This window comes from Ambystoma mexicanum, chromosome 2q (assembly GCF_040938575.1).
Source record: "Ambystoma mexicanum isolate Mex_15411 chromosome 2q, UKY_AmexF1_1, whole genome shotgun sequence".
Lineage (NCBI taxonomy): Eukaryota > Metazoa > Chordata > Amphibia > Caudata > Ambystomatidae > Ambystoma > Ambystoma mexicanum.
In genome coordinates this window covers 1,347,458,649-1,347,472,163 of record NC_090924.1, presented here as the reverse complement: position 1 = coordinate 1,347,472,163, position 13,515 = coordinate 1,347,458,649, and the positions used below count along the sequence as shown (strand labels likewise).

The 13,515-nt window shown below is 45.2% G+C and overlaps 2 protein-coding genes across 3 annotated transcripts in view; one reads left to right on the top strand and one right to left on the bottom strand.

Annotated features, from left to right (window-relative positions):
• OSBPL10 (oxysterol binding protein like 10) overlaps window positions 1-13,515 on the top strand; it is a 2,898,140-nt gene that overhangs the window by 419,504 nt on the left and 2,465,121 nt on the right. The window lies entirely within an intron of this gene.
• Window positions 1,106-13,515, bottom strand: part of CMTM8 (CKLF like MARVEL transmembrane domain containing 8) — a 131,279-nt gene continuing 118,869 nt past the window's right edge. Inside the window, exons 3-4 of the mRNA XM_069648802.1 lie at window positions 6,167-6,289; window positions 1,106-3,910 (exon numbers count right to left, since the gene is read on the bottom strand). Of these exons, the coding sequence (XP_069504903.1) occupies window positions 3,833-3,910; window positions 6,167-6,289 (201 nt within the window). The 3' untranslated portion in view covers window positions 1,106-3,832. The remainder of the gene's footprint in view (window positions 3,911-6,166; window positions 6,290-13,515) is intronic.

The following is a 13,515-nucleotide window of genomic DNA, read 5'->3' as shown; positions in this document are numbered from 1 at the left end:
CCTAACCAAATCTTCTTTTGCTCTTAAATTTCAATAAATATATTTTGCAACCAAAAATAAAAAGAAAAGGAATATCTAAATAAAAGCAGTTCGATTCGTAATTACAGACCTGAACATTTTCAAAATACCATCTTTGATAAGTGGGGGGTGCAAGTCGGGGTTATCCCTGAATTAGTTCATATGTGGTCGGGGCTTGCCAGGGCTCAGCCCAGCACTTATTTTTGAGCCCCAGCACTTTTTTTTAAGCCCAGCTTGATTCTGTTCTGGTGTTCGGGCAACTTTATTTTAACGGCCGGCCAATCATTGTAACATAACAATCAACAGCGATGATCACTGGCCAGTGTCTCTGCACCCTGGGCCGGCTCGTTGTTATTTACTAGCTGGAGGACCCAGGTTGGCAGGGCAGGACTATTTATCCATTTTCATGAAAAACAATATGATTGCAAGGGGACCTTTCTGGGCACTGATGCTGGCCATGTCCCCACACTGCACCACTCAGCCTGCAAGGCATTGCTTTAGATTCTCTAGTGTAATAACCAGCAGGGTGTGTTGACAACAGGACAGTCCCAACAGCCCCAACACAGAGGCAAAGTCAGTGAAAAGACCCATATCAAACAGGAGAGCCGGCCATGAGTGACAGCCTATGCAAGACGATCTTGCTGCAGTGTTTGACAGGCAACTCAGGTCAGTAATGATTTTGCCTACATTGGTCCATCGATTTCCCATAGGAGGAAAGCATTTTTGCTCTTTCTGCCTCTGGTTAGATGATTAAAATGCTTCACTTGACACCAATAGGATTAGAGCAAAATGTTCACGATGTTGTGTTTTAAAGAAACACCTAAAATTTTATTTTATTTCAAGACACAACTAATATGTTATGTTGATTTCACCCTCAGTGAACCAGTGGGAGTTGGAGCTTTAACCCCAAATATGTTGACACCGTATGGAGCCACCGTGTGACACAGTACGGAGCAACAGCGGGAGATGTCAACAGTAGACAGGAAACTGCCCCTCCCGCATGCAAAAGATATTTCGGCAGTGGCACGGAAGTGTAATCTACTCGCGCCAGTAGCGAGATCTGGAGAAGAAAAACACTGGCAAAGGCTCACATTTCATCAGATGCGGTTTATTGTACAAAAGAATACACCCCTGTGGTGTTGGAGGGGGTTTTTCATGGAGGACCTCACATGGGCTGCACAAATGCAGGAGCGGTGGAGTCTTTCCTTGAAATGCGTTCCTGCATCATGCAATCCCCCTTTGACACTTCATCAGTCGAATCATATTTTTTAAAACATTTCTTTGGTACAACCAAAATCAAAATAATACATTCTTGACATTTAAAAAAGTCTGATCATCTTCAGGGAAACACGTTTGCAGACCACCCCCTATGCCCCCTTCCCTCTTGCTGGGCTCCAGTAGTCTTCGGTTTCCCTGGGCCCATCTACCCACACCTTGCTAGAGTTCTGTGACTGCCAAAGTAGAGCAAGGCCGTGCCACGAAGATTTCACATTATGTATCGATTACCAACAGACCAAGCCAAAGGCCAGGAGTCTTTGCAAGGAGAGGAATGTGCGCTGAACTTTTTGGCCAGGCCATCATTCTCTGGTCACACCATTTCACTGTTTCCGAGCTTCCCATATGAGGAAAGATTTTAATGATCAGATAAGAAAAGACCCTATTACTGCAACCTGGGCAAGGCCTTCATTTTATTGTCTAATAGGTGTTGTGGTTGCAGTGATATCTGCCTACTGGAGTATCTCCACCAATAGTTGCCCACTCTACACCTAGACAACCAATAGATCCTGCAGCACCATCTGCCCCGTCAATTCCTCATGACCCTTCTCTCTAATGTTAGGCACCGGTCACAGGATCGCCCTGATTACTGCTATTTCTGCAGTACGAAACACCTTGCACCCTCAATAAATACAATACAAATATATAATATATATCATTCATCGACAGTGTTTTTTTTCCAAATGTATTTTTCTCGAAAAAACGAATTTGACAAATACAGGGGGTTGTGGGTAAGGGTATATAAGGGTTGGGCGGGCCTAGAATAGCGTACAATCATTAGGGGAGGGCGAATGGGGGAACCCCCCAAAAATACAAAAATAAAATGACGATAAGTTTTTTCGAACGATAGAACTTCGGCAAAAAACCCATTGAAAAAACACTGTCGCTGAATGAACATCGAACCATTTATGACGCCCCACGTCGCCTCGAGTGATACCGCTTACTGCTAACTTTCGATCAGCCAATACAAGCAGTTATAGCGGCAGCAAAACAGAATGCCGAAGAACAACCTTATTGGCATTAACTAGTCAATTCAGGCCACTGGTGCAGTGGTATCGGCGTGTACACAGTACTGCGTAGTGGAGCGGCCCCCTATCAGGAAGTTGGTTTGGTTCTGTTAGTTAGAAAGGGGATCGCTCTCTATAGGAGAATAAGGCGGTGGGGAGGGGTGGGTGTCACAGATTATTTGACTGGTCCTAACGAGCTGATCTAGCAAAAGCAATAAGGCAAGATGTGCATAAAGTATAATTGGATAACAAAGCCCTTTGCATAAATGTAAGGAGATTCCTATTGCCACAGCGAGGAAATGATGCTGCCTTTCCCACCTTCCCATAGAAATAGAAGACAGACTCGTAAACTGCCACTTTTCCTGTAGAGAAGACAGGCATTTGGCTGATGCAAGACAATTGCCTCAACACAATGTGTGGCAGTGGTTAGCTCTGACTGTGAGAAACCAATGAGGTAAATGCCGGATGATATGCGGGGTGCTGGGCCAGCTATGTGTAGCCAAGTGGATTCAGGGCTCGAACCCTGCATACACTGGAAAGGCCAAATTAATTGATCGGGTTGAGCTGCACTGTTGGCAAGTGAGTGCACAATAAAGCCTGAGCTTGGGCACCATCTAAAAACACTTTGCGACAGTGTCACAAATAACAAATCCAGCCAAACCGAAGAAGCTGAGCTGTTGTTTGTGTGGTCAAAGAAAGATGGACTGCTTCTGTCAAGTGTCAGCCTTTTGATCGGCCTTAGGACTTGCAGGGTATCCAGTAAGGTCCTGCCCCCCATATATGAATGAGGTCAGTAGAGAAGAGGAGATTAACTATCCCAAGCCTCCAAAGCCTGTTCCACAATTATAGCTTTCAAAGAAATCCATGCGCCTGCCCTTTACTGTCACATGAGTGTAGCAGCAGTAAGCGTGTGACCTCTAAAGGTAGCTTTAGCAGCATCCCAATAGTGTCTCATTTACCCAGCAGTCATTTAGTTTATAGACGTTCTTGCTGCTTAGGAAATGGTTGCAAGCCAGTTTTAGAAAACATCTTTTAGAGCAAAAGGTTGGCAACAGACAATTCACCGGCAGTCCATTCATGAAACATTGTAGCAGAAAGAAACCTGGATTCATTATTGCCGCTGGTAGATTTCACATTGTGTCCAACAAAAGAAGCCCTTGATGCTCCGTGCTGTATGCACTTCATTGCGGTTGGTAGCCATGGTAATGTGTCGTCTTCTGTCTCCTGTAGGCTTCAGCATCAGTTTTGGCTGCGGCCACAGTTCCCGAAGGGGAAAAGGGAGTGACGATGCACAAGTTTATTCGCTCCACCTGCGAGGGGCTACCAGCCTTGAACAGAAACACACTTACAAAAAATAAAAACCTGAAACAGCGTCACCCGAGTATGCTCGTCCTATTTGCATAGAAATGCATAATAGCCCAGCAGTTAAAGGGTTCAAGAAAATATATCAGCATATATATATATATATATCACTCCCTCCTGCTGTCACACCGGGGCGTATGTCGAGGTCTGAAATGATTGAGGCTGAATTTTCAAGTCCTTGCTCTCCAAGCCATGAAACAAAAATACGTGTGGCCAGCGTAACAGAGTGTAACCATGAAGGCGAAGAACTGGGAAGAGAAGAGAACACATTGTTAAAAAACACTTACATTCCAGAGAGTAGCTTATTCTACAACATCCCAATTCTGACAGAATGCTATTTAGCTCAAGGAAGGCCAGCACAGGTCTGCAACCTGCAGCTCTACTGACGTTTTAAACTACAACTCCCATGACCTTACACTATTGACTATTCTGGTTAGGACTGATGAGAGTTGTAGTCCAAATGATATGGAGATCTAAACGTTGGACACTCCGCGGTCACGACATATTCGGAATGACCATCTCTTTGCTCCTTTCCATTCTGTAGTTGCAGGGGGTAACTTCTTCAACACACCCTAGCAGTCGGAAAGCAAAGGATGGAGGAAAGCAGCCACTACAGTGGCCTTCCAGTGAGTAGAAAAAGACATTGTCCACCACACTACACAATCTTCAAAGGAACTTAAGTCCCACAATAAAAAGAAGGGCACAATATGGAAAGAAGTTAAGCCTGGACGTAGGATAGGAATTGGGGCCTGAAAATGACTTAAACCCAACTATAAACCAGCAGGTTTCATAACCTTTCATTTTCTCATTTTTTAGTTTTAGGTATTTGGTGGTGCTTAAGCACCACCCACCACCTATAAGCCAAAACTATTGCATTGGAGTACAGATAGGACGGGGGTGACGTGAGGAGGGACACACAGCTTGTAGGTGTTGTCTGGTTATTTACCCACCCATTGACTGGCTATGGTCATGCTAATCCCTATGGCCATTCCCACCCAGCTCCTGCCCCTAACCACCCAAAACCTGCCCATCCTCACCGAAAACACATCTTTCTTCTTTGAGCTAGCTCTATGAAGCAGTAACATCAAACTTTGGCCTGCCAGTGTTTTTTTCTAAGGGTCTTCTGAAGGTTAATGACTTAATTGCACCTGTAAATGTGCTACTAGTGTGATAGAAATGTTTTAGCGACATGTGCCTTCAGCCATTTGATTTATATGTGATCCTTACATCGAAGTCCTGTTAAAAGCAAGTCTTGACAAAGACAACATATGTGGCTTATATGTACGTGCTAGATGGGCATTTACAGGCATTGTTATCACATGCCCAGGTAATCACACCATTGTCTAGCTGTTGACAATTTATGGAAGGGAAGTACCATTATGGCAGTGTCTGTCTCGTGCCTACATAAAATCCCAAACTGTTGGCTTTGCCAATGCGTGTTTGCATGTGCAGTTAAATTAATCTTAATGAACCCTCTTTATACTAATTTGGCTTTTTAGCAACTTAAGGGGGTGTGGCAGGGTCTGGGAACCCAACCCAGAACTTCTTTTAAATTACTCCAATCCCCCTTCTTAGTCGTTTTACTGTGGGAACGGAGTATGTCTACAGGCCTATGCACGCCCTCTTCACTTATGATATGATACGATAGGTTATTTATAACGCGCTTAATACCCAGAGGTTTCTAAGCGCAGACCCGGGGATCGAACCTGTGTGGTTCCATCTCAACTTGCGGCCAAGGCGAGCATGTTGCCGCTGAGCTATCCTTCCGAGACTTCCCTTTTCTGATGTGCTTTCCATGCAGTGAAAGGTACCAGGCAGGTGATGCTGCTAAGATGCCTTGTGCAGTGAAAATCCCTTCACATACACGTTCAAGGCATGTGAAAGCAAAACATACATGATGGGTTTTCTTGCATTTTGTTAAATTTGGATTCTTGTATTTTGGATATTGAACCAAATCACAATCAAAATAAATGGTTTGTTATACAGCTCTTTCTGCCACAGCTGTTGCCTAATTGATCAACCTCAGAAGAATGAAAGTCTGTTTTGACCCTACCAGGTTCTCAATCTAGTGATCCACACAGTGGATGCAGATCTTGGCAGAGATCACTTATTTTAGTGACCTTCGCTGACCGGACAAAGCTGCCTCACTGTTCAGGGATCCCGGATCCAGCCCTTGCCTGTTACACCTACATGCACTTAAAAGGCTTGAGTGTGGTAAGTGATGCTAGTGACATTCAAAAGGGTGGTGGTGGAGAGCATGATCGGGGGAGGGCCTTAGGCCCTGTTTCAACTTGGAGGCATGTGTTTCTGGTTGTGAACATGACACAAGAACAAGTGGTATCTGGTCATCATTTATTTATTTATTTATTGCATTTGTTACATGCCCAAACCCAAAGGTATCATCATCCTTCTTATGTCGCCCAAGAAGGTCTCCTTAGTGTGAGGCAATGCACGTTAAGCCTTCGGAGCGGCAGGCAGGGCCTTACAGCACTGTAGCTACTCACCGTGGAAGCCGCCCAGCTGTTGTAATTGTGGCTGCCGTGGTGTCTTTCCTTAGTAATGGAACATGCATTCACAATGGCCGCAATGAGGTATAAAACGAACGCGCTTCCATTAAAACATAAATCCTGGAGGAAAAGAAAGGAGAGAAGAAAAGATTGGTTGATACACTTGACTATGGTTGGTGTAGCCTGCGTTGGTCGCATATCATAAAACTGTGAGAATGTCCATTGTGCTGTTGTGCGCAGAACCTGCAATAACCCCACACTTACAAGTCAATATACCAACCCTTGCATGTCAATATTCACACCCTTTAATTTCTTAAACAGCAAACCAAATGGTAAACACACATGATTATACACTCTCCCATACGTTCACAATACAACACACCAGCCCTTACGTATGTAGTACAGGAAACCAGCCCTGATATATCCCTACTAATAATCTCACCTTTACCTGTCTGTACATTTACAAAACAATAAACTAGGGTTCCGAAAGTTTTGGCTCCCAAGATGCTTTTGACTACATCTTCTATCAGCACTAGCCACCGTACTCAATGGTGAGAGATCATGGGAATCGTAGTCCGAAACATCTGGAGAGACGCGGGTTGCAGATCACTGCAATAAACTACCGCCTACATTGAGAAGGCTGCGCAAGAGTCACCCCCAATGGGGAAGAGAAAGGGAAGAGGAAGTGGATCAGCCACAGGTTTTTGAATCATTCGGATCGGTTAAGTGCCTGGGACGGATGACGGAGAAGAGGGGCCAACACGTTCAGAAGACGAGGAAAGTAAGCAGAAAATCAAGACAAGACCCCACCAGATGAGTAGGTAATGACGCGATACCAAGTGTGCAATGAGTGCAAAATCAAAACAGGATATCGGCCCCTTTTTAAAATATCTTTTTAATGTGTTCTGGTTTATTGTTAAAAACTTTCACATGCAGCATTAAGCAAAATAAAAAAGATTTCAACCCATCTGAAATTTTAGCATATTTCAAATATTCTAAAATGTCGTCATCAGTGCACAAATAACCATTACAAATCAATCAGTTCATATCGTTTTAAAAATCTTAAAACAGCAATATTAAGGGAAATAGGGGTGTCTGAGAACAAATGTTGAAAAAATTATTTGCTGTTGATAATTTCCTATTCATTTCCAAGATGGCCGAAATATTTCTGGCGACCACTTTTAAGTGCTGGACAGGCAATAAGCAAATGCTTCTGTGTCTCTATTATCTGGTCTTCAATGCAAAAGCTACAGGTAGGATTAACTAGATTCGTAGTGTGCCTGGTACTCGTTATTTCCTATTGAGTATCAGATTGAATCGAAATCTGACAAATTGTTGCCGCCATTCCCAATTTGGAAGTGTCAATACATATGGAGGCCACTGAACCAACTTCTTATGTTCTCTTGCAATCCCTAGTGTGATTTATATTTCATTAATGCCTCTGAGAGTTAACCCCGTCCCATTTCCATAGGCGAAGTTTAACTGGTTCAGGAGTTTCTGCTAGTTGGTCTGGGTGACTTAAAATGTTAGCTAGTAATTCACCACATTTAGCTAGTCGTTTCTTTAAATACGCATTTCGATTTTGTAGTAGAGCGACTTGGAGCTCAACATACAAAGTGCCGGGCATGGGAGCATAGATTTGTCTGTAGAAAAGTAAGCCTTTCCTTACATTTCCCTATAAGACAAGCTTTTAAGGAAGTAAGACGCAATTCAAAGCGTATCACAGAAATAGATACGCAATTTGGGAGGCAAGACCTGTTCTTTATAGCCTCCCTTCAAAACGGTCCTTTTTGTTCCAGTCATACCATAAAAACAACTCCATACCATAAATTAATTTAGGTATTGCCTTAATATTGTAGAATTTGCATATTCGTATTATAGAAAATCTCCCATATTTAAAGTGCAATTTGCTCAACTTGGGTTTGATGGTATCTACTTTAGTTCTCAAACAGGAAGTTAGTGCAGTTTTATTCAAGCGATTAAATAATGGAATTCGAAGTGAAGTGGGAGAATGGAAATCCAGGCTCCCGTCCTTCACCTCTCGCGCTTGGCCTAGAGGGTCACGACCCAAACACCCGCCACGAGAAGAGTTTGCCCATTTACCAGACGACCAGATACCCTGGTACAGGAACATACGGATGTGTCCATCTGCTTGCCCAGCAGCCCGCACTGGCCATGCCGACACCTGCGGCGCGGATCAACTAGACTAAAATCTACACGTCGTTAGAGATGCCATGACGACCTAGACAACGGGAAGCACATCTGAACAAATATACACACTGGACATTCCCACACCAACCTACACGAAGAATATACTCAGTGCTATGACGTAGGCGACAGGCATATTCACGGACGTGCATCTTTATTATTTTTATATAGGCTTTCAGAATGCAGAAACGCAAGACGCGTCATGAACTTTTTACTAGCTTGCTCACGCTTCTCTTTGAAACCAGTTACCACCATGAGAAATATAATAAAGACAATACTGATTATGGAATTATATGCTCCTATAACCTAAAGCACCTGTGCACCAAACGGACAACTTATGCACCGGGCCAAAGTAGGCCTCAAACAAGAGCTCCCGTGGACATCAACAAGACAAGAGTCAGTTGCTGATCCTGCAGAATGAGCTTGGCGAAGCAACCAGCCAAGGTCGCAATGTTGCAAACCCACGTTCCAAGAGCAAATCATCAAAGGCACGATGTTGCAACCTCGCACTCCGCGCACCAACGTTAAAGTCACACCGACAAATTAAACCAGACGCACAGTAGAAAAACAATATTAATTGTGCAGAATTATGCCTCTTTCACGGTCCCTCCCCACGTGATCAAGCCGAACCTGACGAGATGCCAAACCCGGGAGAACAGAGGTGTCTGGATCCCTCGCCACGAGACACTGGCAGATACACTTGAAAGGCTCAATGGACATCTGCAACAGTGGGAACGGTACCCCGTCTAGCTATGAATAAGTCCTCACATTGTCTGCATGTACCCATAAGTGAAACATTGTTGCAACTTACAGGTACACCGAGAGCTGGGAACGACGGTGGTCCCAGGCTGGGAAGCTCACGGGCGCACCAATCAGAACATGGGGCTCTTATCACTGACGCCAGCACATTTAGCCAATCCTCAGGAGCCTTCATGTAACAATTTTCATGTATCTAATTGTAGGGACAACCCAGATATACCACCTGACTACACCTTGTCCACTAATATCTTTCTCTATATGTGTGCTATACTAACCCTACCACTCGAACACCCAATTAAGAGTGGCGATAGGTTTTTTGTTAACTTTCTGAAGTGACGCAAGTAGCGCGTCATAACACAGTAAAAAGGGCCTGCGAGCCCCACGATTGAGTGTGTGTCAGGACGAACGCGTGCGCTCCTTGACCCATCCCTGCCGTTTGTCTAATAAACAGCAGAGTCACCTTGCTCCTTGTGTGCGTCTCATACTCTATCTCATCTTATCTGGGATACACACGGGAGGAGTTGGGGCCTCCCTGCCTGGAGGTCTGCGGACGGTCCGGCCGACCCCGGCAGAATTTCCCCCCGACAAGTTGGAGGCACTGCTGAGATCTGTTTAAGATCGACTTTTATTTTTACTTTTTCCAGGCACTCCCGTTGCGAGGAGGCCCGGCGGCGCGGCCCCCTCTGCCGTTGCCCCCTTCTGAGGACTACAGGACCATCGCGGAGCTGCGAGAAGACCGGACAGCGCAATCCGGATATTGGCCCTCGGGAGCCGGTTGAGAAGTATCCCGCCCGCGGTTGGCGAGTGTCCAGACGTGGTCCAGACGAGGGGAGGTGGCGAGCCGCTTGGAGGGGTGCACGCAGTCGAGCGGCCCTGCATCGAGAGAACTTGGTGAGCATGACACACACAACGAGCAATGCGAAATTGTGAGGGAGGGGGGAGGAATTAAATAAGGGAGGAGGGAGGTGTTGCACAGGTGCGCGGCGAAGGTTTGACAATATAGTGTTGGCAATGGAATGAAAGGGAGTGAAAAGAGTGCGAGAGCAGTCACGCGAAAGAGGGGGGCGGAGCACGAAACATCACGTGTGGCCGCTCGTAGACACTGATTGGCCTAAATCGCGACTAACGTGTAGGGGTGGGCGTGTGTGGTTTCCTACGATTTGGCATTTATTGATCAATGAGTAGATGAGGTTCCCTATTGTTCGAGCAAGAAACTCGATAGGTAGATGAGGTTTCCTATTGTTCGAGCAAGAAACTTGATAGGTAGATGAGGTTTCCTATTGGTCGAGCAAGAAACTCGTTAGGTAGATGACGTTTCCCTGTAGGGGGTAGCTAGTTGCATAGTTGCCAAATACGGAAGATAATTGGCTGGTTAAGCCCTCCTGTTGAGGGGCGTATCACACGCGAGGCGACGCAGCGTGTGCAGTCCGATTATATTATTGATGAGATTACCTTGTTCCAGGAGAGACAGGAAGACAGCTGTAGGGTTAGCGGGGGTAAATTGCAAGTGTATTTTGAAATTAATAATGAGAATGTACTAGTAGCGTAAAGACATCGGTGACGGCACCAGTAGGGACTTTATAGGATAGCACGAGCACAAGGAACATTGAGTTTTGAAAGTGGTGGGGAAGAGAAAAATGATGAGGGAGCGGATACGAAGATAAACAATAAACGAGTGGATTGGAAGAGGAGAAGGGGAGAGTGGCGTGGCTGAGCACGGAGAACGCCGGCCACGGCAAATATAAAAGGGGGAGGAGAACGAGGAATAAGGACGACTGTATAAGATCGTCGTAAGGGGTACGCAGTCACAGGGGGCTGCGTGCGTGCGCTTCGGCCGCAGGGGGCCGTAGGGGAAGGAATATACAATACAAAATTATACATATATATATTTGTGTTTTATTATTTTTGTTTTTTTTTTTTTATTAATATTATTGCATACTTTGTAAAGGATTGTCGTAAGTCCCCACACTTACGGGGCCAGGTAAACAATATAAGGTTGTAAATTGCAAACTGATAGCGAAGGGAGGAGTAACAAGTGGGGCACAATTATGTCATATGGGACAGGGTTGGGAGGGTGGGGGAACACCCTCACTACCCCACTACAACACATATGCACCACACTGCCACCCCATAGAGAGAAATTAATTAAGTACAGCATAGAGTGGACCCAGGGGACGGATAACAAAATGTTAACACCATGGCCGCCTAATGGTAGTTTCGATCCATATGCCCAACATTCATTGCTAAACCATCTGCACAATACATACAAGGGGAAGAAGTTGGCGAGCCATATGGAGGTGTTTAACTTATGGAGGATGTTCCAGGGATCCCGACCAGGACCAAATGGAATGTTTTCTATGGGAGAAACACCGGAAGTAAAGGAGATTATGAAAGAGGGAACGGATGGGGAAAAGGGGTGTGAAAGGAAAAAGAATGCGGAGAATGAAAGAGAGGGAAGAGAAAAGATTGATAAATTAGAAGACATAAAAAAGGAACCGAGCAACGAGATACCCATAGCACCGGGAGTGAAAACAGAGGGAGAAGGGTTGTACCCTTTAAGAGAACTAGGAGAAATAGAAGGACAGTTAAGGGCGGCTGAAGGATACTCGAACCCGGCATACAGCCCTCCACCATATGTGGCTCACAGGAAGATAGTGGGGGAGGGGAGAATTGGAGAAGAGCAGATTGTAGAGATAGGACATGATGAGTGGGTAGCTGCACAGATATTATTAAAATTACGGGGTTCACTAACGGGAGAAGAAAGGGAGGCAGTAAAGAGAACAGGCGAGGATAGTAAAAGGGAGAGTGAGATGAAGGGGGAGGAGCTACTACGACAAAGAGAAGAGATTTTGGAGGAAAAATTGGCAAAGCTAAGGGATGAGCAGAATGAATTACTAACACAGCTTGAGAAGGGGGAAAAAGAGAGAGTGAGGAAAAGGAAAGAGGGTAAAAACGAATTGGACAAATTAAGGGAACGAAATGAGGAGCAAAGGATAGAAGATGGAAGGGTAAGAGCAGCAGCAGAAAGGGTGTCAAGAGTAGTGTTGAGAGAAAAAAAGAAGGAAGAAGAGGACAAGGAAAGGGAATTGGAAATATGGAGGAGGAGGGTAGTATCAGAGGCAGCTAAGAAATATGAAGAAGAGAAAGCAATAGAAAGAGAAAGGGTGAAATGGGAAAGAAAGAAAGAAGATGAAAGAATATTGGAACAGATGAGCAACGAAGTGATGGAGGAATTAAAAAGGAAAAGGGAGGAAAATAGTAGGGAAATGGAGGATAGGAGTGAAGGGGAAAGGGGAGGGAGAAATAAGGAGAGTGAAAAATGGGGGGATGTATATAGAAGTAGAGAAGTAGCAACAACATCAACACCAGGGGGAACAGTTGGTAACAAAGGAAGAGGAGAAATGGAGCTAATAGACTTAGAAACAGTAACAGTAAAAGGGAAAAAAACAGAGTGGGGGATACCATCTATGACTGATTTTTGCAGTGAGGAGGAAGAAGCAGTAGAGAGGGTAGGAAGAAAGAGTGAAAGGGAAAGCTTAGATAAGCTGTACCTCACTAGAACAAACATAGACTCGCCATGGATCCGTAAGAGAAGGGAGGAGCTGGAACAAAGTGAGGAGAGGGTGCAACAACTAGTGGAAAAACAAACCCATGAAGCCACACCATCGCCATCTCCATCACGCCCTCCCCCATCGCACCCTACATGCTCAACCACCACACGCACGCTGCGCACAATAAAGCTTGCGCCCTTCATGGACGAAGTGACTCCCTATGCATGCCGGCTTAGAGACCTCCCTAGCCGCAGGCAAGGCAGACAGATAAACATACCCATATTAAACACAGGAGATGACGAAACAAGGGGAAGGGACGGAGAGGTAGGTAGGAGGAGGGGTAGTAAGGAAGAATTTGAAGTGGTAAAGGAATCAGGGGAGGAGGAGGGGTGTGAGGACTCAATATTATGGAACATAAAGGGTGACACAAGACACAACTTAATGCCACTGTTGGAGAGAGGAGGGGTTAGACCGCAGTATGTACCATGGAAGCATACGGATAAAGAAAATATAAAATGTAGGCTCCCATCACTAAGTGGAGGTGCGGGTAAGTGGATATATGAAATGGAAAAACACACCGCAGGGCAGAAACTAGCAGTAGGAGATGTGAAAGGCCTGTTAATATCAATATTAGGGGATAGAGCGGACGACATCTGGAAGAGAGCGGGATTCCATGGGATAACAATAACGAACACATCGCATGATGGGGCGCCATTTGCAAACTGCAGACATGCGCTATGGCAGGCACTGAGAGTACAGTACCCAGACACATCAGACATAGGAGCAATTACTTCCCGTAAGATGCGTGAGAATGAGGATCCTGTTGAT